At 41.4% G+C, this 26,219-nt stretch overlaps 2 protein-coding genes across 7 annotated transcripts in view; one reads left to right on the top strand and one right to left on the bottom strand.

Moving 5' to 3' along the window:
* The window catches only part of RNFT1 (ring finger protein, transmembrane 1), a 9,321-nt gene extending 3,263 nt beyond the window's left edge, over window positions 1-6,058 (top strand). The window contains exons 4-9 of the mRNA XM_068154825.1: window positions 271-371; window positions 994-1,147; window positions 2,606-2,764; window positions 4,012-4,077; window positions 4,874-4,975; window positions 5,163-6,058. Coding sequence (XP_068010926.1) covers window positions 271-371; window positions 994-1,147; window positions 2,606-2,764; window positions 4,012-4,077; window positions 4,874-4,975; window positions 5,163-5,297 — 717 coding nt within the window. The 3' untranslated portion in view covers window positions 5,298-6,058. The remainder of the gene's footprint in view (window positions 1-270; window positions 372-993; window positions 1,148-2,605; window positions 2,765-4,011; window positions 4,078-4,873; window positions 4,976-5,162) is intronic.
* Window positions 1-26,219, bottom strand: part of RPS6KB1 (ribosomal protein S6 kinase B1) — a 26,716-nt gene extending 497 nt beyond the window's left edge. Inside the window, exons 1-16 of one of the 6 annotated variants that reach the window (XR_010989363.1) lie at window positions 25,996-26,216; window positions 22,546-22,595; window positions 21,390-21,510; window positions 20,570-20,638; window positions 20,034-20,181; window positions 19,337-19,394; window positions 18,260-18,360; window positions 17,168-17,258; window positions 16,874-16,964; window positions 16,474-16,581; window positions 16,134-16,196; window positions 15,207-15,284; window positions 13,529-13,636; window positions 12,663-12,775; window positions 10,076-11,580; window positions 6,911-7,054 (exon numbers count right to left, since the gene is read on the bottom strand). Coding sequence is in view for 2 of the 6 variants with exons in the window: in XM_068154822.1 (XP_068010923.1) it covers window positions 11,343-11,580; window positions 12,663-12,775; window positions 13,529-13,636; window positions 15,207-15,284; window positions 16,134-16,196; window positions 16,474-16,581; window positions 16,874-16,964; window positions 17,168-17,258; window positions 18,260-18,360; window positions 19,337-19,394; window positions 20,034-20,181; window positions 20,570-20,638; window positions 21,390-21,510; window positions 22,546-22,595; window positions 25,996-26,067 (1,509 nt within the window). In the remaining 4 variants the exon portion in view is untranslated. The other 5 variants (XR_010989362.1, XR_010989361.1, XM_068154822.1 and 2 more) reach the window with 5 other exon arrangements.

Genomic DNA, 26,219 nt, shown 5'->3' with positions numbered 1-26,219 from the left:
AGCAATTAACAGTTTGAACTTTCATCAGGGTCTGTTCACTGCCAAAGGAAAATTTGTTGTTTCTTCATTGTGGGGGTGGATTTTGGTTGTTCTTGTAGGGGAAAAAAAATCACCTTGATATGCACAGAAATGATGTTGAAAACATTAAAATTGCAGCTTTACCTTTCAGTTTAGTTCTCCCAGTTTATGAAATTAGTTAGTGCTTTGGAGATGTATTTAAGACACTGATAGCAAGATGAGGACTATAATATGTCTGCAATTATCTTACAGGAACGGTGCTCCAAGTTGCAATGTGCTTGGTTACTGGTGTACCTAACTGGATCATCACTCCTCTTGTATTACACTTTCCATTCTCAGTCACTCTATTACAGGTAAGTAGAGGACAATCTCTACTCACATCATAAATTGCTCAGATATTAACTGGGAACATTTTATCTGGGCTGCTGCTGTTCATCTTTAATTGTGGCATTGGTTTCTCTTTCATTTTAATCTTCTTTCTTCTTCTTCTGCCAAACTGAACAGGTGCTAGCCTTAAAAGCACTTTGGAATTTGCAAGATTAGACCCTATACTCAACTTAATGGCACTGCTGTACCATGAGGAATGTACCTGGGTTTCATTCCTAGCCTTGACCCTACTGCCACCTTGCCTTTGGCACACTGAATGTGCCATACTAGGGCTCCAGCTGATTTTTTCCTTCTCGCCACTTACCATTCTGTAGCTGCACTCTTGGCTCTAAATCACTCCAAGGCTGTGTTGCTAAAATGCAAAGGCAAGTCTATGTCTAGAAGATGGGGAGGGTTGTGATGACATGACAGGTAGGAAGGCTCAAAACCAGAAAGGTTGTTAAAGGTGATAAATTATCATCTTACAATAAAGAGTTGATTTTCTTAGCAAACAAGTTTCCTTTTTTAATGAAACCTGCTGTGATAATCTCTGGTTATACTTTCCTCTAAACAGGGTGCTCCAGTAACTTCTGATACTTGTTTTTGTAGCTTAGTCTTCTTGAAGCCTACTGTGGATTTTATGGACTTGTGGGAGGTACTTTGGATTGTGGGAATCACAGACTTTATTCTGAAATTCCTCTTCATGGGCTTCAAGTGCTTTATTCTCTTAGTGCCTTCTTTTATGATGTCCTTTAAATCAAAGGTAAGGAAACAAGCTGTATTTTTGCTTCCACATGACAGTGTTCTATGGCAAGATTAGGTAATTATTAAATTCTATCCAGAGAAAAGTCTTTTTAATTAAAGGTCTGTATATAATCCACCACTTCACTGTGGGTTAGAACACCCTGTGGATTTCATGTTCTTCCCTGCTTGGTGCTGAGGAAGGTTTACAGGCTGATCTGAACCAATTGCTTGTATTATGTCATCAGATAAATGGGTTTATTTCTGTCTTTAGGTTGGGGGGGGGGGGGGGAAATGAAGAAACCTTTTATTTGCTGCTCTGTAAGAATGTGCATGCAGGTGGTTAGCATGGAGCAGCTGGAGCACACTCAATTTTCTACAGGCTTGACAGGAACTGCTATGGGAAGGTTTTAAGATCTGTGAATGCTAACAGCTGGGGTTTTCCCCTGCCTCTTCAGAAAATAATGCAGAGGTTTCTTCTTTTTGTTAATAAGCAATATTTATGTCAGATCAATGAATTTGATTCATAGCTTAAACTCCTCAAACCACTGCAAGTTCAAGAATTTTCACAGTAGCCTACACTAGCTTATGGTTTATTTTTAGCTGCTCATTGATGTGTCAGCATTTGAACAGGAGGTTTTGGTAGGTTTTATCTCTTCAAATGTACCAGAACAAGTTTTTCCTCAGGTAAAACCAATTTCTAAATACTGATTTATAATCAAGAACTCCTTTTTTTTTTTTTTTTCCCCCTACAGCTAGTCAGCTAACATCCAAAAAATAGTTATTGAAAATTCCATTACACCAAGTGACCTACATTGTGGCTAAATTAAAGGAGGAATCTGGTCAATAGTGGCAAATTGTGCAGTGTATAGAAAGAATACTTCCTCCCCGTTACAGAGACAAGGGAATAAAGTAAGAGTTAAGCTAAATAGCTATGATTATACAAGCACACACACACACAGAGTGTTCTGTAGGGTACTGGTGCTTTGTAGTTGTCATTCAGTAATGGTTAGGGTGTCACTGAACTCTTTTGGCCTGTTAATCCAGCAATTTATGGTTGTTAACAAAGAATGGGCCTTACTCTCCTATTTTTTTAATCCTGGATGCAGGGCACAGCTCTGCTAATAGGAAGCTGATCTCTGGGACCACATTTGTCTTAGTTTTCTTTTCCAAATAACTTTTATTTTATATTTTAATGCTTATGAAGTCTGACAGTAGTGTTAAGTAGGTAGGCATCTGATAAAGCTATCCTGGTGTAGCCTATGAACTTGACTTTCTGCAGTACAGCAATGGTGCTACTGTTATTTGTACAGCTGTGGTGAGACTCATCATCTCATCTTCATTCTTTCTCATGGTTCATATTTAGCTGTTTCAAGCTATGATAAGAGGAAATTCCTCAAAAGAATAATAATGTGTCTTTGTATTTTAAAACCCCTGTGTGTTTTAAATCTTGAGCAATTCCTTTGCATGTCTTGCTTAGGGCTACTGGTACATGCTGTTAGAAGAACTCTGCCAGTATTACCGTATGTTTGTCCCCATACCAGTTTGGTTCCGTTATCTTATTGGCAAAGGGGAGCTGGACAGTGTACTAGGATGGACCCTTGGGATACTGCTGGGCCTTCTCTACCTCATCCTGAAAGTATGTAAGCTTTATATTCCTCTCAAACTATTCTGCAGTAACTATAGTTGGAGGGTTAGACACACAAACTAACACCTTTCTGGAAGTTCTCCTGTGTTTGAGCTGACTTGCAAATCAGGGCTTCAGTTTCACTGAGACAGCCTTCCAAAACCGACAGGAAAACTGTCTCAGGACACAAGATCTTCTTTTTCCTGCACCTGTTCTGGGAGTAGATTTGGGTTGCATAGGAAAGAGCACTGTTACTATAGCTCTCCTCACAGCAGACACTGATCAGACTGTTAGCAGATGCTGAGGGAAAGAGCTTGCAAAATACAGGTAAAATTCATGGCTGAATCAGCCTCTTCCAGGCAACCAGATTTACTCTGAGAATATCCTGTATGATGCTAGACCAGTTAAACATAAGTGGCTGTATGCTTTACCAACAGCTAATCTACCCTAGACAGAACCAAACTCACTACAAGCTTGGCTTTGAACATGAAACATACTTTTTAATGCTACAGTATCTGGACTACAAGTCTAAAGACTATCACATATATGATAGTGATGTTGATATATTTGTACTTCAGTCCTTCATTGTAGAACCTCAACACTATTTTGCTTTTAAAGAACAAACATTAACTAGGAAAATCCTTCAGACTAAATTCTTAGTTTGGTTATCATAGAATGGCTCAAGCTAGAAGGGGCCTCAGAGATCATCTCCTCCAAAGTCCTCACCACTGGCAGGGACGCTGCTCAGCTGGACTCGGCTGCTCAAAGCCTCATCCAACCTGGCCGTCAACACTCCCAGAGACGAGGCAACCACAACCTCCCTGGGCAACCTATTCCAGAGTTTCACCACTCTCATACTGAAGAACCTCTTCCTCAGATCCAGTCTAACCCTGCTCTCCCTCAGCTTCAAACCATTACCCCTTGTCATGTTGCTAGGCACCCTTATGAGAAGTCTCTCTCCAGGCTTCCTGTATGTTTAGGCATTAGAAGGCACTTCTAAGGTCACCCCCTTTAGGCTTCTCCAGGCTGAATAACCCCAGCTCCCTCAGCTGGGGACACCAGAACTGGATGTAGTATTCGAGGTGGGGTCTCACATCTATTAAGCAGTGAACATTGGGTCAGTCTGAACTGCAACTCTGCTTAAGTTATGCCAAAAATCAAACTAGACTTCTAGTGTTGGGAGTCTGCACAAAAGTTTGGCAGCTTTTTAATTCTGAGGAGCATACTAAACATAACTCAGTTTTTCTTTCCCATTTCAGATTTTGAGCTTTTTTGGGCAATTGAGAAACTTCAGACAGGTCTTACGGATATTCTGTACACGACCAGTGAGTACTGAATTCTCTTAATGACAAAATAAACTCAGTTTACATGAAAACACTTCCTGTCTAAAGAACTCATTCCTGTAGCACGCTGCATTGTTCTAGCAACAGACAACTGCATGTTTAAAGCAAACTTTGTGAACTTGTTCTCCCATTATGTTGTCAGCTGAACATCAACAAAACCTATTCTGCATGCCTCTTCAGATAAAGCTACGAGGAGTTTCTGTCCTTTTCCCTCTTTTTTAACAGGAATTACACCTAGCTGGATGCAGGCATAGCTTTAGGCTGAATTACAGCGAGAACTGAAGCTTGCCAAAATAACTCACACACAAGGAACTCGTTAGAATTGTAACTAGATAATCTTCCTCTGTAGGAAGAGCTATTGTTCAGAGTCTGCTGTTCCTGCAGTGAAAGATACAGAACGTTTTGAAGTGCTGTCCTTGAACTAAGCATCACGAAGCACTTCTCATTTTCTGAGTGCTGTCTTGTTCAAATTGGAACTTAACACACTGTGTTTCTCAGAGGTCACTTAAAATAATAACTGCTACAGATTTTCCCAGTGTCTTTGATCAGGGAAAGATACTAACTAGAGGGCATGGTAAGAAGGAGCAGATAAGCTGTGGGCCTCATGATGACTATTAAAAAAAACTTAGCAACATTTAATTGGATTAGGGATTTAAGAGTTTTCCTGACACAGCAGTCCTTATTCCCAGTTCCTCTCTGTCTTGGTATTTTTGTGTTTGTACTGTCTTTTTTTACCCCCCCAGTCACTAATATCTGCTTAAAATGCCTTGTTTTACAGCACTATGGGGTGACAGCTAGCAAGAGACAGTGTTCTGAGTTGGATGATATTTGTTCTATCTGCCAAGCTGAATTTCAGAAGCCTATTCTGCTTACCTGCCAGGTAACACACAAAAGCTGAGCCATTTTCTGCAGACTTAAGAATATTTTAAACATCTGGCAAACATAACAACATAGAGTTAGTTTAGTATGTTTTCTGATTACTATTAGAAATCAAGCAATGCAAATAGTATACCCTCTGATAAACAGAAGAGCTTAGAAGCTGTAAGTTCTCCTTCTTCTCATTACAGCACACATTTTGTGAAGAATGCATCTCTTTATGGTTTAATAGAGAAAAAACGTGTCCACTCTGCAAGACTGTTATTGCAGACCACGTTAACAAGTGGAAGGATGGAGCCACATCTATGCATCTACAGATTTTCTAAAGCACAGCAACTTGGTTTACAGCTTAATTCAAGTTGAGGTTTTGCAGTTTACTGCAGATGGAGGTGGCACAAGGAATGACTTTCCAAATTCTAGATAAAGAGCTTCTAGGAAACGTTTCCATATTTTTAAACAGCTCAGAAAATGTTAACTTGACCTCCTTAAGGAAAGTTTTAAGTTTTCAGGGTGAATGCAGGAAAAACAGCACTGCTTTTTGTCAGGTCCTTGAACAATGCTGCATCACTCTTTGCAGCAGGTTCTTAACATTTTGTTTAAGCTTTCAGTAGAGTTACAGGCTATGCTAAATTGTCTTTAGCCTTCTAACATGACTCAACCCATTTTATCAAGATTATGAGCAAATTTGGTACTCTGGAGTACAGTGAGAATTAGAGCTGCTTGTCACCTGGCATTAAAGATCATTCAATGCTTGCCCAGTAGATGAGAGAAAACAGCTTCTTATTCATACACCTGTAACAGCAACTATTTCTCACTGTACCTGGAGGTAAGTCACAAGAGGAAGAGGTTTCCCCCTCAGGTTCTTGTAGACTTCTAATGGATTTTGGCTTAATACCTAAACCAACCACTGAGGATAGTTTTATACATAGCATTTTGTAACACTGGTATTTTTAAACCAAACCTTTAATACTCTATTTTTGTCATATGAAGAACCAGATTTTCTTACAAGGGAAGAATCTATTTTATACTGTATTTGCAATTTGTAGTATGCATAAAAATCAGAGAGAATAAATGGATTTAAATCTTATTTGTTTGGTGCATGTTGAATAAAGCAACGAAGTTCATTGCTGTTTCAGTATTAACTTGCATGGAAGCTCACTGCTGGGTATTTCCTGTTAAAGTGATGTCTTTGCAAAACAAAAACACTCCACAGGTTGCAACTTTTTCCTGACTAGTCTTGATGCTCATTACAGAGCTAATTTACATACAATTTTTTTTTTACTTCTTTTACCAGGCTCTTCAGATTAGACAAAAAAAAACCCAAACCAAACCAAAACCCACTCCAATTACTCTGTTACAGCAAAGTTAAATTGAGTTGCCATTAACTTGTGTCTTAACTGAATACCTTTAGGAAACTTCTAAATCAGAGAAAAATCAGAACTGAAAAGTTAAACACTTACTTGAATGATGCAGCATCCAATGGCAACCATGAAGTAGCAGCTGCCACAACCAGATATAAATCAATAAGGAGGGCTGACAGGGCATGATGAGAGAGTGCCTGTAAAGCTCACCAAGACTGTATTATGGGGTACAACAACATGTGGTGTCAGTGTTATAAATCAACCCTGGATTGTGACTGAAGTCTTTGGTCTTTGTCTACCACAGGGTAGTAGCAACATCTGCCTAGAGTAGTGATGGGTATTGGTCAGGGCTGGGACCAGGGAACAATTCAGCCTGTATTCCCTTTCTGTTGATACACATTTATTCTTTTAAGAGCCAGTGAAAATTATCCAAACCCAGTAATTTTATCAAACACTTTTTATTAAAAACCAAAGAACTAAAAAGAGATTTTGATCAACCAGTTTAGATTTACACTTGATAAATGAAACAAGTCATTCTCATCTTAGTTACAGAGAGGAACAAAAAGTGAGTCACTTACATCCATGAATGGCATCCTCTCTGATCCGCTTGTCAGTGTCATGCTATGAAGATGAAACTCTTCCTCATCAAGCCCACTCAGGCCAGGGTAGCTGCCCTGCTTGCCACACACACAGACACACAGTCACCCAGCACATGTCTGACTCTGCAGGAGACAGAACAGAGAAGAGGATGACAAATGGCAATCAATAGCCACTTACTAAGAGCCCAAGAACCGAGGTGAAAGTACCAGGTCTTGATAAGACAGGATGAACACAACTAGCACCTGTCAGGTCCTTGAAGTTCTAAGCAGAATTCCTCCTCCCTCCCTTTCCCTTCAAAGCTGTCACGAAAGACAATGACTTAGAGCCATAGTTAGACTTAGGGCCTACCTACTTCCTAAAAAAAATCAAAAGTAAATAGGTCACTTGGATTAACATATGCTTAAATTTGCATTTAATTGCTATTCACATCCATCTTATTCAGCAGTTGAGTATTTTTAGTTCCAGTAAACTGTGAAAGATGCCAAACAGAAGAGGGATTACCTTTGTTTCTACTAAGGCAGCTCAAGTTTGTTTCTTGAAGACAGCTACAAAGCCAAGTTAATCTAGAAGAGAACAACCTGCAGAAGTTCATATACAGGAACTGCACACAGTATCTCAAGGGTCTATAGGAAGAATATTTCATTTGCCATGTACTTCACTTCTCCTCTTTTCCCTTTACTAAGAAAATGAAACAGCAACTCTCCTGCTGTAGAGACAGCCTTCCAAAACCAGCCAAACCCAAGTCCTAAGAACCAACAGTAGCCTCCCTCAGTGTTTGATGCACTTTCCGGTTAACAGTGAGAAGATGTTGGGAGTAATATTAAAAAGCAAACAGACCCAAAGCAAACATTCACTGGCTGGTTAGAGTGGACTCAAACATTGAATGTTCTCCAGCAGTTCAGCTTTTAGAGAGCAAGACCAAAAAAAAAACCAAAACAAAACAACCAAACACCCAACCAAAAAACCCAAGAGGGATATTCAAAAGAACAATTGACTCATTCATTTTTATCTTTTATTATGAGCTAATACCAGGATGACATTCAAATGTCAGATGGCACAATTAAGACAGTCTTGGTAGGAATTATTCCAGCATTCCCAAAATTACAATTTAGTACACGAATGGCATCAAATGTATGCATCACTCCCACAGAGAAAAAATGATGAAACTCTGAATATCTTCTACCAGAATAGTTTCTGCATCAAATGGGAAAAGAAAAACTGCTGGTAACACAGCTGACCTCGAAACCTTTTGTGATAATGACCTGCAGAACAAAAGAGTCCCCTGCTTAACATCTGGTAAAAAAAAAAACACCAACCAACCAACCAAACCCAACAAACCAAACCCATAAAATAAATATGACTTCTGTTCAAGTTTAAGATTTAATACTTTTAGATGGTTAGCCACAACAGGTATTAACCTCAGGTTTATTTTTTTTTTTTTTTATTTTATTTTTTTTGTTGTTTTTTTCTTTTTTACTATATTTTTGTAATGCTACAAAACTCCTAGAAAATCAAATTATAGTGAATTTTTTCCTTTCTCAGTGATTATAATTAAAAAAGCGCAGCTTGTACAAAATAAAAAAAATAAGATTCTATACTCTAATGAAAAAATTTAAGACATTTTTTGTAAATGAACAAAAAGAAAGCACTTGTTAAGCTCTCCAAGATTCAATGCACTCTGCACTTATCTGAAACAGCCAGACAGGAGCTAGAACTCCACTCCCCTTAGTTCACGCCTAGTAATTTTGACACTATTATATATATATAGAGGATCTATGTCTGATATCTTTACAAATAAATACAGGATAAACCATATTGCATAGTGTGTGCTTGCTGTCTGAGTCACACTCCCCAAAGTTTCACAGTTGTGGTAGGGAATTAAACTTAAGAATCTATGGGATGAAGCATTGACAGTACGTGGAATTTGCTTTTCAACCCGCTGAATCGTCTCCGTAATTCATCGGTGAACTCAGACAAACAACTCTTGCCATTCTTGCCAGCCATATTAAACCAAACCTACTGGACATTGCTATCCAGCCAACCAAAAAGCAACTGTTAGCTGTAACTAGGACCAAGAGAGATCTGCTTCTAAAAAAGAACTGTTATTAATTCTTAACTAAGTTCCTTTATCCTCAGTAAACGCATCAGGAAAGCGATGTTAACCGGTGGCAGAGGGAGGCACTGCTTGAGGTGCATTTGTAAATATGCATAATACAAACACACATCAACACCCTTGAGATCCACAACCTGTCACCAAATTCTCTCACTGCCAAATGTAAAAAGGCAATTCATCAGCCAGTACAATTCATGTCACTCGAAGGTAACTCGATTTTTCCTTACAACACTAAAAAGAAAGAAATATTCCACCAAAAGGCTTATCAGGAAGAGAGGAAAAAGAAAGAAAACAGCACAAAGGAAAACACAACTAAATTGTTGCTCAATCATAACCATCTTTTTTTTGTTGGTTCTTTGTCAGTATCAAGATTTTGCTGAATCCTTCCAACTTGCAAATTTGAGAGAACAGCACTCTGATTGGATTCAACTTTCCTTAAAGAGAGTTTTATGGCTTGGATCCTATGGCTCAAAAAGATTCAGTATACACAGAGTAAGCAGAATCTATCAAAAAATCCCTACTGTTGTGAAACACTAGAAGTAGACTTTGCACAGTCTGACTAAAGATAATGCAACGTGTGGCAGGCAAAAAGTGACAGGACTTGTATGCAGTTGCATGATCATCTACACACACACGCACACACCATACACACTCTAACTAGTGTAAAGCTCTGCAGATATTAACCCTTTCACCAGCTATGTTCATGGAAATGCTTTCTTTAAGGCAGGAAGTTATATAAGTAAGGTAAAGTTACCTTTATTTTATTCTTTGTACCTGTAAGTCTTCTTTTTTGTACAGATTGTGACAATTTCAAAGCATAAATAGTGTCCTTAAAACATGTTTCCTAAATTAAGTTGCTAAAGTTCTGACCCACTGTGGAAGACATTCACTGAAAGGCCATTTAACACTTTTCTCATACAATCAGCAAATTTATTGCCTCAGCATAGAAAAAAATGTTGATAAATTTAGAAATGTATAATGGCAGGGAGCACCCAGGAACAAACAAACAAAAAAATCCTCAAATTCTTACCCACTGCTTACAAAAAGGTTGTGGTTTTGTGTCTCCTTTCCCTTACACCGGAGAATTTGTGCACGTTCCCCGTGGTCCTAGGTGTCTCTAGTGACCTTGTATCCGATGCACATTTTCTTGATCTGTGGGTAAGAATCTGAAGGCATTCAGCTGTCTCCACCTAAGGTCTACTGTATACAAAAGTGATGTTTCCCAGTGAAATGTCTGCTGAGGACAAGGGTGAAATAAGCAGGACGTGTGTGTGAGCCCATGGCTTCCAGTAAAGCCTAGAACATAGCAGCATTGCCTTTTGATTAGATCCATTTGTCTTTGCAGGAACAGGGATTTCAGCTGGGTAAGCAAGGGAAACAGTTCTCTCCCACCCCACATTGCCAAGCTGGTAATTGAGTGATTCATTATTCATCTGTTGTTTCACCAGGAGAAGAATCAGAACTAGAGCCTTTTGCTTTCTTCACAGCAACCAATTTTGCTCTCCTAATTTTGGGATGCTTTCCATAATGAGCTGAATCAAAAAAAATCTATTTGAAAAATATATATATATATATTTTTATATATATAAAAAAAACTCATTATGTTTTGAACGTGAAATACCAATTCATTTCCTCTTTCATCTTTGATTCCACCCCATTGTAGGAAACAGCTTAACCAAGCTTGCATGCTAATCACCCCTCAGACACAAGCGTGCAGGCATTTCATACTCTGCCTAGTGAAAGGGCTAACCCTCCTTGACACATTCACCACTAGACCAGCGATTCTGAAGCAACATCCTGACCCTTAATACTGTCAGTTTCGAGCTATCAAGCTGAAAAATCCTTGATAAGGTGAGAAGATGTCACCGTGAATCAGTTAGATGATGTGCCTAGAGTTCTGCAATACCATTTCCTAAAAGTTTTTTTTGTCTTTTGTTTGTTTTTGTTTTTTATGCACCATTGATTGACAGGAGGAAAAAAAAAAAAGAAGGAGGAGAAGGGAAAAAAAAAACCCCAATAATTAGAAATCCATTATTTTCTTTGCTTTCCAAGTCGCTCTGTGCAATGACTGACTCTTTGATACTGTCACTTTGTCAAAGTAAACCACGCAAGCCCTCCTCGTTCGGCTTCAAGGGCGGGGGGGGCTTAGGTCCGTTCTTTGTTTTCCACCTTCAAAGACTTTAAAAATATGGAGGGGAAATAAAAAAAAAAAAGGAAATAAAAACCCAAGAAAAAGGGATTAAAAAACAAAAAAAAGAACAACAAAAAAAAAGAAGAAAGCAGTAAAAATGGTGTTGTCATAGATTCATGCGCAAGTGCTCTGGTCGTTTGGAGATCATGGGGAACGCTTGTTTTTTGTATGGCCCAGAGTTTGGTTGCCGGATTGGAAGCGGTGCCGAGGCCTCTCCACAGACTGTCACATCCATTTGTTCTATCCCACTCGTCTCCATTGGATATTCCACAGGTGGCTGAGTGTTTGATGCGCTGGCAGAAGCACCTCTTCCCCAGAACTCCCCAGGGGAAAACTTTACAGGGCTTTAAAACAAGAAATACGAAAAACAGAGATGAAGACAGACACAGCACCAATGTCTGTGCTTTACTCTGCAGGAAACTGAACTCAAACTCCCTGTTGGGGCAAATTCCTATTGGGAACCTACAGGAAGGCTGCAGAGGGACTTTTCAAGCTGTATAGAATAGAATAGAATTAACCAGGTTGGAAAAGACCTTCAAGATCATCGAGTCCAACCTATCACCCAACACCATCTAATCAACTAAACCGTGGCAACAAGCGCCCCATCCAGTCTCTTCTTAAACACCTCCAGTGTTAGTGACTCCACCACCTCCCTGGGCAGCACATTCCAGTGGCCAATCTCTCTTTCTGTGAAGAATTTCTTCCTAACATCCAGCCTAAGCCTCTAGCAACAGGACAAGGGGAGAATGGTTTGAAGCTAAGGGAGTATAGGTTTAGACTGGACTGGATCTTAGGAAGAAATTCTTCAGCACAAAGGTGATGGGACTCTGGAACAGGCTGCTCAGGGATGTTGTGGATGCCTCCTGCCTGGGGGTGCTTAAGGCCTTGAGCAACCTGGTCTAGTGGAAGGTATCCCTGCCCATGGTAGGGGACTTGGAGTGGGTGATCTCTGAGGTCCCTTCCAACTTAGGGTGCTCTATATTTCTAATTCTTCCTTCCACTTCAGGAAAGCAAGAAAGCCTAGCTTCTACCCCAGTGAAGCAAAACTGTCTCATCTGAGCTGCAAGAATGTATTTCTAGGTGATTGCAGAAGGAATTTTTTGTACTAACATGACTCTTCAGTGGCACATAATTACTTAGGATGTTCTGAAACAGTTCTAGAGGGATGGTGCACCACAGTCAGCGGGCTGTGAAAGCTGTACCAGCATTGAACAGCAACCAAATCAGTCCTTCCTGTGCTGCCAAACAGCCCAGAGGTGCCTCTAATAATGTGGTTTGTACAACAGGATCGACGCTGGCACTTCCTAATGGCAGTGATGGGCTTACTGAGAAGAAAGGCTGCACTTTGTATTTCTAGTGCAGATCTATTTCAATTACTTCCCCAAAGTGTATTACAAAGAAAGATGACAAAAAGGCAGAAAGATACCTGACTGGTGTCCTAGGGCTACCTATGAATCTGCGAGGTGATCGAATTTTTGGTTCAAAAGAAAATTTCTCTTTTACGCTTTCAAGTACAGATGGAGCCACATATGTAAAACCCTGCAAGAGAGGAACAGAGATTCACAGTTACCATCACTTGGCCATGAGGTATTGAAGGAAAATTATAAAGAGGAGAGTAAATGTAGGCTTTTAGTCACTGTAAAGTGATTTCTGCTCACACCCAGAAGCAAACAGCAGGACTTCTGGGGAGTTCCTGCATCCCCCAGATACTTCTACTTGCATCACCCCCAGGCATGCTCAGTGTAATTGGTTCTGATCCCTGGAAGGGCCACTGCTCTTGCTGCATGACTGTGAAAGCAAGCACATGTCCTGGCTTCACACTGCAGCTATGAATTAGAATGCTGACATTTCAGAAAGCAAGCAATGTTTGGGGGCTGGTTTGTCTATATAAAAGAAATGGTCAGCAATAATAAACCAAGAATTTTCAAAGCCCTTGAACATTTCAAACCTGCTGCATGATGTGTGTTTAAAAAGACAACACTTTCCTTCAAGTATCAGATTCAATAGAATTAATTTGCCTGCAATACCCTGCTGTTTCAAATAACACAGCAGGGTGGTGAGACACTGGAAAAGGTTGCCGTGGGAGGTTGTGGATGTGCCCTCCCCAGAGGTGTTCAAGGCCAAGTTAGATGGGACCTTGAGCAACCCGGTCTAGTGGAAGGTGTCCCTACCCATGGCATGGGGCGTGGAACTGGATCATCTTCAAGGTCCCTCCCAACCCAGACCATTCTCTCATCCTATGAGCACACCTCTCCACAATCATCACTACATGCTTGTCCTTGGCTCACTCACCAGAAAGACCTGGTTGGCACTTTCACTGAGAGTAGAGTCATCTGGGCTATCAACAGGTGTCTGACGTGTAAACTTTGAATCAAACTGGCTCACATCCTCTTCAGATTGCTTTGCAAAAACAAAATGATTAAGGGTTTATATTACAGATATCAACCAAATGGCTTAGCGGTGATCAGTGCAGCCTCTGGGTGGAGTTCATTCCATAGGTTTTTGGCAGAGCTCTGCTGTAGTAAAACCCTGGAGTGGTGTCGGAATCCTGTCGCTGCCAGTGGGAGGTCACTATGGGCACTGACACTGAGAAATAAAGGCAAGGGGGAGGGGCAAAAATTATGGATCAAAAAGGAACACAAATTAAAAAGATGCCTTTAAAAAAAGAAAAAAAAAGAAACCCCCAATTACAAACTAAAGCTTTTAGAAATACAATGCCAGTTTCTTCTAACCTTAACCCTTGTCACAACCAGTACAAAACAGCTGCAACTGTTAAGTTTCTGGAAGCCTTTCCAGGTAATTCCATCCTATCTTTGCAAAAAGGAGCTATGAAGAATATTGTTTAATTCAGTCAAGGAAGAACAGACAGAATTCCAAGATCCCTTCTCTCATTCCCAAGTGTAACTGAGGAGGCAATATGGATTGATTTGTGCAGGCCTCTGTGCAGCCATGGAAGCACATTTTCAAAGCCCATCTGGTTTGTACAAGTAACTGCCACAAAACTTGCTTGTAAGAGAAAACCCCAAAACTATGTTCAGACAATGAACTTGGAAATGGCAGCTTTGTGTCATCCTGAATTTTGTTCAAGACAGTGAAGGGTAAAAAAAAAAAGTCTTGAGTCCCCAGGGTGTAGCATGCTCAACATGATACCCAAGTCAGTTTAAAGTGAGATCTTTAGTAGCCAGGATCTTTCAGGGTGGTAATTTCCATTGTTTTGTAGCTAACTGCATCCAGGGGGGGAAAAAGGACAGGCACCCCACGCCATCAAAATCTAAAACAGGGTAATAGAGGCATATTCATCACATCACTGGTTTGAGGTAAACTTTAATTACTGCCTGTAATGCACAAGCAGCATTGTAAATATTAATAAGCAAACACACAAAATGCGTCATTAGGTGACTTCATTTACTTTTGCTTAGCAACAATTTATCATCTTGGTTTCACCTAAGTACTGACTTACTGTAGAACGTTTAGAAGCAGAAGTCTGTTTAACCTACAGATTAGGAGCAGGAGGAATTAAAACTGAAGCAGAACCTTCTTCCTCCAGGCTGAAGAGGACAGATTAGCTCTTAGCTGATTTTTGCCACCTTCTCACGCGAGAACCCAAGATCTTGTTCCAGTGACAGATGAGTACTATGACCACAGATCAGTAAGACACAACAGCATGCTCATGACAGCCAGCATTTCATATTGTGTGGAGATTTAAAGAGGCTTTTAACATTGAGACACCACCAGTTCTCAGGAAGAAAATAAATCAGAATGGCTGCATCTGGTAGATCAGGTGGTAGATTTGCCACCTTAACCTGACAAGAGTGAATCTGAGAACCAGCAACCTAAGTGGATGAATGTAACGGAAGTACTTTAACAAGTGGCACTTCAGTCTGTAAGAGTGAAAGTTTCTTTAGATTCCATGTTAAGACCTTTCTGAAAGCCACACAAGGAGTATCTCACAGCACTCTTGAGTACATACCAATAAGGGTTTAAAAGGAGGTTCCACCTTTCGTGCCAACAGCTCATCCCAGTTAATGTGTCTGAAGAACGGGTGAGCCTACGAGAGGTAGCAACAGCACAGAGTCATAAATCCACCTTGTGGCTATCAATCACAGAAATTCAGGAATGAAGCATGTTCTTTTCAGACCCTCTCTGTGGTGTGTCTTTCCAAAAATCACCTAATGGGCCCAGTGTAACATATTCTGCAGCACTACATCAGAGTACAGCTGGGAGAAGTGAAAGTTGATACCAAACCTCCCAGACAGACAGTATTATGTTCCTGTCATGTTTTCCTTGAAGGTATTAGAAAAAGCCACTTTACATGCAAAACACCTCTACATTTTTCAGCTTTACAGGTTAGATATCTAAAAACTATTGCCAAAACACTGTACTAATGGCAAATTATCAGAACTGTGAAATAAAGAAGACTCCCTAGTGCACTGGTATTAATCTTACCATAAAAGTAAGTCAAGCTGGAAGCAACAAGAACTAAGCCTCTGCCTTAGCTTTTAACCCCACGACAGTGAATGCAAATCAAACCCACCTTTCCCTTCAAATTGCTGCACTGAGGGCAAGGGCTGGCAGGTTTTTGGTCAGACTGCTAGAGTATCAATCATTCTTGTATGGCTGAACTGTAACAATTGACTTTGTGCAACTAGTAGAAAAGATCTGCTGGAAGGCAGAGCTAAGGAGAGAAGTTATTTTCCGAATCTCAAGTTCTGAAACGGGTCAACAGCCGCTTCTGGTAAGCTTTGAAGCAGTCACATTTTCATCAGCTGTCACATGTGGCTGACTTTCTGCTCTTTACACTTTAAGACAGACATAATCTCCTTTCCTGATGTGCCCTGAAAGCTGGTTTATTTACAGTGTGGTTAATTTAAGGATTCTTGTGTGAAGCAACAGTTACCTGAACTTCTCCAGCATCTCCAGGACCAGCTCCTAGACGTGAGGCAGCGTTTCTTTTTAGCAGCTGAAGGAGACAAAAAAAAAGAAACATCCAAGAAAGGAAAATCAGTTGTGACCCTATGACTAGACTAGTTCTAGTGAGTCATTGTTGGAATGAACACAGAACAAGCAGAAATCCTGCACTGATCAGAAAACCAAACAACTGCATTTTCAAGAAAACCACTTTCTGTGCCACACAAAACCAGTGAGGACTTTAAGTAGCAAAAAAAGCATGGACTGCATAGTTGTATCATTACATTTTCTACAGACACATTTAGTACTGACATTCATTGAAATTCTACCTTTTTAAGCAGATCTCTGGCTTCTTGTGTGAGGTAGGGAGGCAAGTTGAGTTTACACTTGAGAATCTTGTCAATTGTTTTCTTTCTGTTCTCCCCAGTGAAAGGAGGCTAGAAAGCACCATTGTAATGGGAGGAAAAAATAGGACTTGTTCAGGTCTCTTATTTGCATACACAGAACTCACTTCAGTACTTTATAAAGCAGGTAAAATTACTGCTAATGGGACTGCCAAAGAACTTGATTGGCCCATGACTGCATTCAGTCTAGCTGTAGTTGTGGTTTAGTTGCATCTCTTACTTGCAGCATACAAAGGTGCAGGTGTTTATGCATGCATCTGAATCAGAACAGAGGCAACTAGAAAGCTAGGAAGAGAAATACATGCAATTATAACTGTGCACCTACTGCTCCAGTCAGCATGTCATACATTAATGCCCCCAAACTCCACCAGTCCACAGCACGATTATGCCCACTCCTCATCAAGATTTCAGGGGCCCTAAAATGAAAAAAAAAAGGAAATATGAATGTGTTTTAAACAAGCTCAAGACTGATTCTGACTACTAGTTTTCAAACCAAACCAATATTCATGTTTATCAATACTTCTGTAAGTGACTGAACATATGAACCATCAGCTCACAAAAAAGGGCAAAACTTAGCCATTACCCCCAGAGTAAGATTTTGTTTCATCATGCAGCTCACATGTATTCAATTGTTCCACAGAACGTGTGTGTGACTGTTCCATCGTGAATAGATTCTTTACATAATCCAAAGTCTGTCAATTTTACATGACCTGAAATTAAAGATAGACAATTTCAGACTTGCCAGAATTCTGGTACTTAAGGAACATTAAAAAAAAACAAACCACAAAACAAAACCAACCAAACAACAAAAAACAAAAACAACCATACAAAACAAACAGACAACTAACATGGATGTGGGATAACTCTCAACTACTTGCAGCTATCTTCAACGCTCTGACAAAGCAACAGAGCTATAAACCTGAATGAGAAAAACATTCTAACAGGTAAAACCTCTGCAATAAGAGCTACCACTTAGTGGAGAGAAACAAGATAAACCACCAAAACTTATTCACATATTGACAAATTACTTAAACATAAAGACTGCAGAGCATCATTCAGGCAAGCAGGCTACTAAATTTTACTGCTTGCTTCAAAGTTCAAAGAACAGCCTTCAAGAAATTGTAAAGTCCCCTGAATAATTCAGGACAAAGACTCAGACAAAGTAAATAATTTGTTGAAGATAAGATGAAAATAAGGGATGGTACAGACTGCCAGACTAATCAGTGTCATACACCCATACAGTATGCACTAGCAGTGCATTCAGCAGCTGCTGCTACTGTCAGGTGAAGTGCCAACAGCTAGATAAATCATTTCAGCTACGGATGATTTGGCGTCCTGCCTAAATTGCCTTTCCTAACGTCATCCCCATTACTGAAATGTCACTGATGCTATACAGAAGACACAGATCTTTGTGTACTTTACAGTGACCCAGTGAAAAGAAAAATTTCAGAGCTGCAGAAATACCAAGTCAAAACATTCAAAAAAACCGCCTGTTTCTGTACTCATGGAACCTGGAGCTTGCTGTGCCCTCTTATAGCCACAGAAACTGTGTTTAAGGGCAAGCAATTAGCTTTGGCAATTCTTTAGTTGCATCAGGGAGTGATAACAAACATGCTGTTGTTCTAAGGAAATTCATGAGAGGGTGAAGTGTTGTGACCTTTGCAGGATTGTTTTCAAACGACTGGCAACATAACTGTTACTGTATTTCTACCTTGATGATTAAGCATGATATTTTCTGGCTTCAGATCACGGTAGATGATTCCTTTTTGATGCAAGTGCCCCAGTGCCATTGAGATTTCTGCCAAGTAAAAGCTGAAAGGGAGCGTATGCCACAAAATTAGACATATTCAATCATGCAAAGCATCTGAAGCACCAAGACTACTGGGTACACAGCAACAGTTCCTTGAAAGTATCACAAGAAGTGTATGAGAGAATAAATGAGAAACAATGATGCCTTCGAGGTTGGTTTGCCAAAAGGCACAGGCTCTGAGATGAACTATAAAGTTACACTGTTAGCATTACAGGTTTACCTGCTCAGTAGCTACCTTACAATGAATATATCTGGAGGAACCTGCATTTACTAGTTGGTGATTAAAATATGCTTCAATCTGCATCACCACATCTACATGTCAAAGTTGAAGGAAAAAACCAGAAGTGAAGCTAAAGAGGTTAACTGGCAGCACCCAGAGTGCTGTCTGTGGAACGGTATTACAGCTCCACAGGTCCATCAAAACTGTTCTGAAGCATTATCAGCATGCACTGTGGGAAGATACAACCACGTTAAGGGTATGAAACCTAATCAGTAAGGGACCATTCCAACTTGTTTATATGTAAAATGTCACCACTCAAAAAGCTTCTTTCCTTTATTCCAGTAACTACCTTTTGATCTAACAATCACACATCTGATTGTTAGAATACAGCCCTTACAGACCTGGAAATTCTGTAACTGGCTGGTAAAACTGTGTGTGGATCAAGTGCACACAAAAAATATTGCATTTACAGCAAGTCTTTTATGTTCTCTTCTTCAACACCCAAAACACCTCCTTCACCACAACCCCATGGAACGTGGCCTCATTCAGCATCTTCCGTAAGTCTGGAGTTAAACAGCAGTACAAACTGTAAGTGCAGAACACATGCCTCTTCCCAAACCCCAGTTAACTGCTCTTTTCACTGGACTATGAAATGAATGAGTAGTTATAAATAGTTTTTCCAAGTCAGAGTGTACAGTTGAAGCACTTGAAAAGGCAACACACCCAAACTATTAATTTACCAAAATAGATTCACTTACCAAGCTGTGTCTTCCATAAATATCCCTTCTCTCTCTAACTGCATAAATAGTTCTCCTCCTGTCATGAGATTATACTCTATTAGTCAGTCAAAAGTCTATTTTCTAGAAGAACTATAAGCAACAGGTATTCTCTCCTGCTCTGCAAAAAGCAGTTTGACAAAAAACAACTAAGAATTTACTATTCTGTTACTCTCAGAATTCTAACAACCTAAAGAAAAAACAAAAGTAATCAAAAGAGCACACCGGGAAAGAAAAAAAAAAACCCAACAGGCATTTCTGCTCCTGTTTTCTCTCTTGTTCTAGCTTCAGCTAACTGCCTCTCATCTGTGTCTGCTTCCCTATCTGTGAAATAAAAATAACACTTTCCTGTTTCACAAAGAACCTGCAAGGACTAAAACCTCAGGTATGCTGTGTACTTGCATAGGATCCAAGTGTAACATACAGGAATCACAATCCTGATGGAAGAAAAGGTATTAAAACCCTTCCTCACCTGTACTGTTATGAAAAATAGCTACTTTAAGTTTCATTCATCTTTATGGTATTCAATTAGAAGGTTTATTTCTTTTATTCTATGCATTGTTAATACTTAGTTTACATTTTCTAGCACCATGCCAATAGTTAGTTTTATGAGTAAAAACATCCAAATTCTTATTGCATAAGATACCAAGAAGTGAGGAACAGAATTCCATATACTGACCACTGAGATACTCAAGGATGAGGTAGAGTTTTCCACCAGTCTGAAAGGCATAAATTAAGTCTACAATGAAGGGATGTTTCACTTCCTCCAGTATATTCCTCTCTGCTTTTGTGTGAGCTGTATCCTTGGCGTTCCTTACAATCATTGCCTACAAAAAGCAGGTGTGTGAGCACAAACAAATGCTGAACAAGGCAGACTTTTGTATTTAGTTCAATTCTGAGTTTTCTAAATCACTACATCTGAGTCAGCAACACAGTAAATAAAATTTCACCACAACAGGCAATGTGAGAGGTTCCTAGAAGAAGCATAAATAATAGATTTATACAATAATAAAGGTTGTAAGGGACCACCTGACCTATTTCAAGCAGCATGCTGAGAACGACACAAAACACTTTAATTCCAAACCCAAGTGTCTGGATAACAACCATATACATGACAAAGTTTATTTTTAGATGTATCAGATAACTGCAAAAGCTAGCTGGAGGAAGAGATTTCTTTAGCTTCAGATAGCAGTGAAATGTGCACATCCAGGTTACCTTTTTAAGGACTTTCATGGCAAATATTTTCCCAGTGTTTGCTCCAGTTACTTTTCGTACTTGAAACACCTATACAAGACCAATACAAAAGCAATCACATTAAAACCACATTAACCATCACAAGTTGAGTTAAAAAGCAAAGTTCTGTGAAAGACAGATGAGATCACTACACACTGCAAGGCTGCCTGAAGAAGCACTGGTGAGTTTCTGAACTCCACCTGGTGTCCCCATCATAAGGGCACAGAGCTGTTGGAGCATGTCCAGAAGAGGGCCACAAGGGCTGGAACAACTCTGCTGTGAGGATAGGCTGAGGGAGCTGGGCTTGTTCAGGCTGGAGAAGACTCTGGGGGGACTATAGAGCTACCTTCCAATACCTGAAGGGATCCTACAGGAGGCTGCAGAGGAACTTTTCAGAAGGCACATGGGGGAATGGTTTGAAGCTGAGGGAGAGTACACCTCCTCCCTGGGGGCGTGCAAGGCCAGGCTGGATAAGGCCTTGAGCAGTCAAGTCTAGCTGAGACGCATCCCTGCCCATGGCAGGGAGGTTGTGAGTAGATGATCTCTAAGGTCCCTTGCAAGCCATTCTCTGAACCAGAACCAGTCTGGGACATTTTCTACTGCCACCAGCTGGCAAGGCTCTGCCAGTGACCTCACTCCCAGGACACCAACCTTGGCAGCAGCCCTGAGGTTACCTCCTGGTAGAATTAACTTTCCAGAAAACAGGATGGGAAGATTAGACCTTGCCAAAGGCAGAGAGCAAGCACTTTAACCCCTTTCAGCACACTGGATTTATTTCCCTCTGCAGAAAGGAGCTCCTTACCTTGCCATAGCCACCTTTGCCAAGTACACGCAGTAACTCGAAGCACTCTGGGCGGATCTTTTCTGGACCTCTGTTTACACTAGTCTCTGAAATCTCAAACTTTTCACAATGTTCCATGCCACTGGATAAAACCAAAACAAGAATATAAGACTAGCTGATACTCAAAGCATGATCAAATGAAAAGTAAGCAAGCAAAGTACTCTCTGAAAAGCATGCAGCATATCTGACCTAACTAACTGTGTAACTGCTCTGGACACCTGCAGAATTCTCACCATCAGGAATTTTGTTTAGGTGTGTGCAAAGCAGTGAGCTGCAGCTTGCACAGAAAAGATCACCTGCAAATTTGGGGGACTGACAGATTCCTTTATTCTAATGCATAATAAATCTCAGAACTACATTTAAAAGACCAAAAGCTCAAGCTGATTTAGATATGCCTACAAGACTTCAAATAAAGGCAAGGTTATAAGGTATGTTAAAGTTCTGGATCACATTCAGCAGCCATGGTAAGACTTCTATAACACAAGTATCTTGCAGATAAAGCTTAACAAAAAAAGAGTCTCACAATTCTGAACATGCCACAAACGCCTGAACTATGATTTAATGATGCTGTTAAATTATGCACCAGTTCTGCAAATGACTAACAGATTGATCCTGCAGCTGAACTGTTGTAACTATCACTGCTTTCTTCTCACAACATGGTAGGCTGAAACAATCTGGCAATCTATAACAGAAGTAATGCTAAAGGTAGCTGTCTCCTGAAGCTCAACCCAGAGCTCCTGACTCTTCATCTGCTTCAGGCTGCTGTGCACATCTGCATCTGGAGCCCTGATAAAGTGAACAAAACCGTGCTCTGCAGACAGAGCATTAGGTTCTTATTGCAAAGGGTAGATACCTCTTCTTATTCAAGAGGCAGGCTATGGGAAACAAGGATTAAAAGACAAACAGCAAGTTTTGCCAGAATGGGGTTTTTATTATTATTATTTTATTCAAGATACAATTCACAAATTTTGATGAGGAGAAATGGTGAAACATCTAGAAACAACTCACAACTGGCCAAGAGTTACAAGCATTACTATTTAACATAACAGTGCAACAAAATCTGAAGTTACATGTGGCTGGCATGAACGAGACAGAACATTTTCTAGCAGCAACTTACAGGTCATATTGGCCAACTCCTCCATGGTCCATGCTCTCACTTAATTGACCCTGGGGATGGGAGGAGTAGAAGGAAAATTAATTATGACCAAAAAAAGAAGAGTTAAAAATAAACCTACTGATGTGTTTTACAAATACTTAAATAAGAAGAATTATATCTAGATTTATCATTTATATTATTAAACATATCTTTAGCTCAGGAATAGCTGAGCTATAACAGATTCAGCTCAGGAATAAAAAACTAGCAGCAGAAGATAAGAAATCTACACAATTCTGTGCAAGATCTGCAATACTCTATGATTCTATGATACTTCCACATATCTCAAACAGTGACACAAGGAACCTCTGTTGTGCCTGACTGCACTGTTACTCAATTGCTTAAATACTAGAGGCAACAATTTTGCACACTTAGGCAAATTTGAGAAATGTTAAGGTACTGCATTTTCCTTTACAGCTGCCTTCATATCCACAGCTTACAATCCTACTACAGCACTGTGGAGATTAGAGCAACAGTAAAGATGCTGGGAACAGATGAACTGGGATTCATACACACTAAAAACAGCCTACTGAGATGTTATTATTCTGTATTGGTAATAATCAAATCCCAATAGTAATGGAAGAATTAAGCATCAGACTAATGATAAATACCTTTCCTGACTAATAATCACTCATGCTAATACTACTCAATTAATACAGAATTAATGCATGCTAATATTACTCAAAGTTCAAGCACTTAAACATCAGAATTAGCTGCCATTTAAAGACTGAAACTCAATTTTGAAGAAATGTTTTCCTCAAAGAATTCTCAGCCTGATCCCTCAGGCCATATAATCCTGCCCTGTAACTGTGGCTCTGCAAGGCAAAAGAAGTGCAAACCAAGCAGACAGCTAGAACAAATGCAAACAGATTTTCACGGGCATGCTCCCTAAGGAGCTTTAGACTACACCTTAACATTTTGATTTTGAAAAACATGTACATAAAATAACAACTGCAAGTGAGTGAGAAAGAGCCTGGAACCCACAGGCTCATGGCTGAGTGATGTGTGAAATTCAGAGAGCCAGAAGGAAAGGAAAACATGGAGATCTGCAAAAGCAGAATAAAGCCAAGGAGTGTATTTTATAATATTTTGCAAGTGAAAAAAACTAAAAGGAGAAAACCAGCAGCTTTCAGTAGCTTCCCAACTAATTTAAACATTGAAGTTTGCAGAGGCTGGTTTATTTTGGTGAGTGACCTAGCGGAGAATTTAACTCCTGGTTCCACCTGCTAGCACCACAAGCTATTAGGGAGTCCAAAAGTTCAAGTTTGTTTCCAGGTCAGAGAGCTGCTAGCTAGCCCATGTCCTCTTGATAACATTTAATAGAAGAATCCAGCTTATTGACAACTCTTTCACAATCAAACCCACCAAAGTTGCCCTTGACCCTACCCTCAGATGCCAACAAACGAATTCAAAACATTTCCACAGACAGAGAACAAACACCCATCACGTTCCCAGAACAACTCCTCAAGTTACCCAATGGTTCTGGCACAATTTACATGTGCTTCTCTTGCCCCTGTGAACTATGCCTTTCATTCTCAGTATTAACACGAACAAAGCTCACTTTAGATACCCAATTCTGCTATTCTCGGGATCCCCTCTCATTTCAGTGCTGTCCTGGCTGGAGGGCTAACAGTCCTTCAGTCTGTACATATTGATGTAGTGGGAGGTGTCCCTCCCTATGGCAGGGGGGTTGGAACAGAATGATCTTTGAGGTTGTGCCCATCCAAAGCTACAACTGACCTGCTCTTGCTACCACCAGGCTTACAGCTTTCAGCAGGTACCAACAACCAGCACCACAGAGATGAGACAAGATAGCCCAGACTTCACACCTTGCAGGCTTCCAGTTCAATGACCCAACTGCTCTACCTGCAATGTCTCTCTGATCTTTGCAAGACAAGAACACCACCCACAGAGATAACTTTCAGTGAAACACTTTTCCCCTTACACATTCCTGAGGCTTCCCCTTCTTTCCTGCTCTTATATTCCCCACTTTGCAGCTCTGTTTTAATTTCAAGTCCACTCTCCCTTTGTCTGCCAAAGCTCATCTGAAAACCAAATCAGGTTGCCAGCGTGCATTCATGTCCACAGTTGTGAATGAAAAATTTATAGCAATTTTTTTGGAGTCCACAATGACTTAACAACTGTTTAAATTGTTTCCTCAGACTGAATTATTGCAGCTTGAAAGACAAGCAGCTCAGCTTTCTTGCCACCCCCTTTAGACTGACCTGTTCCTGGCAACACGCACAGAGTGATGCAAGGGACATTTTTTTAAGCCAAGTACTTTACTGATTATTGAGGTGACAGACAGTGCTTTTCCCTGCAGGTTGGGAAGCAATCAAACCTTCAGCTGTCAAACAATGTCTCTACAGTCTACATGTAGGGTGAGTATTCCAACTGAAAGAGTATCCAGTTATCCCAGAGACTCCAAGAATGTCATGAGTATTTAAATAGCAGAAAATAAAGGCAGTGGCTGCTGAAGCGACTGCAGATGTTAAATGTCCAAAAGCAACAAGAAATCTCCTCCAAAGCCTTAACGAAATCTATATGAACACTAAGAAAAATAAACCCCTACAGATGACAAGGCAAACCGCTTAGGAAAGCATGAAATGGGGAGATGCTGCTGATCCACACAGCCCTTTAGGGCAGTATTTTAAAGCGCTGCTTTTAGTTTTGGCGCTAGAGCAGCAACTTTATGCAGTCCCAGAAAGAACAGCATTTCACGGCATTTCTGCACTGACGTTAAAGCATGTGACAAGGAAGAAAGGAAAAAAGGGAAGAAAAAAAAAAAGAGAGAGAAAAAAAGAAAAACAACCCCGGTGCCGCGGCACTCGTGCTGGGAAATCCAACACAAACTTCCAAGGGGAAAAGCTCCCGCGAGTTTGGCGCAGGGCCGGCGGCCCCGGCCGGGGAAGCCCTGCCAGCTGAGCCGCCAGCCAGCTGCCCAAACCCTGCTCCTAGCTACGGGCGCGACGCCGCTTCCTTCGCTGGGATGGAACTCCCCCGGCCGCCTCCGGGGCGCTGCGAAGCCGGGGCGGGCGCGGAGCCCGCAGCCGCCGCAGCGCTGCCTGCCCACCGGCGCAGCTGCCGGGGCAGAGCGGGCGGCTCCCGGCGGGCAGGGCGCGGCCGCAGCCGCCTCCGCCTCACCTGCGCGGGGCAGGGTGGCGGCCGCCGCCGCGCTACACCTCGCGTCGCCCAGCTCCGGCTCCCGCCCTGCCGCAGCCACAACTGCGGCGCGGCCCCTGCCCGCCCCCACGGCGTCCCCAGCAGGCCGCCCGCCGGCGGGATTCCCCTCGGAGCGGGCCCGCGGGCCGCCAACCGCTCCCTCCCCTCAGGCCTGCCGCTGGCGCCGCTCCCCGCAGCGGCCTCCCGCTCCCTCCCCGCGCCGAGCCGGCTCGGGCTTCTCCCTCCTCTTACCCCCTCCTCCAGCTCCTCGTCCGAACCCGCATCCTCAGGCTGGTCCAGGTCGATGTCGAACACGCCCGCCATGGCGCGGGTGTGAGCCGCGGCGCCGCCGCCCCTTCCTGGCTGTGCTGGGAGCACGGGGCCTGGGCCGCCTCATGGGCCCGCACCCCCCAACTCCGCCACGGACGCCATCACCGGCTGCCCGGCCTCAGCGCGCCTGCGCCCCCGCCCCGACT

The sequence above is a fragment of the Melanerpes formicivorus genome, unplaced genomic scaffold (assembly GCF_026170545.1).
Source record: "Melanerpes formicivorus ecotype bairdi unplaced genomic scaffold, bMelFor1.0.p_v2 SCAF_29, whole genome shotgun sequence".
Lineage (NCBI taxonomy): Eukaryota > Metazoa > Chordata > Aves > Piciformes > Picidae > Melanerpes > Melanerpes formicivorus.
This window is presented reverse-complemented; position numbering and strand designations above follow the sequence as displayed.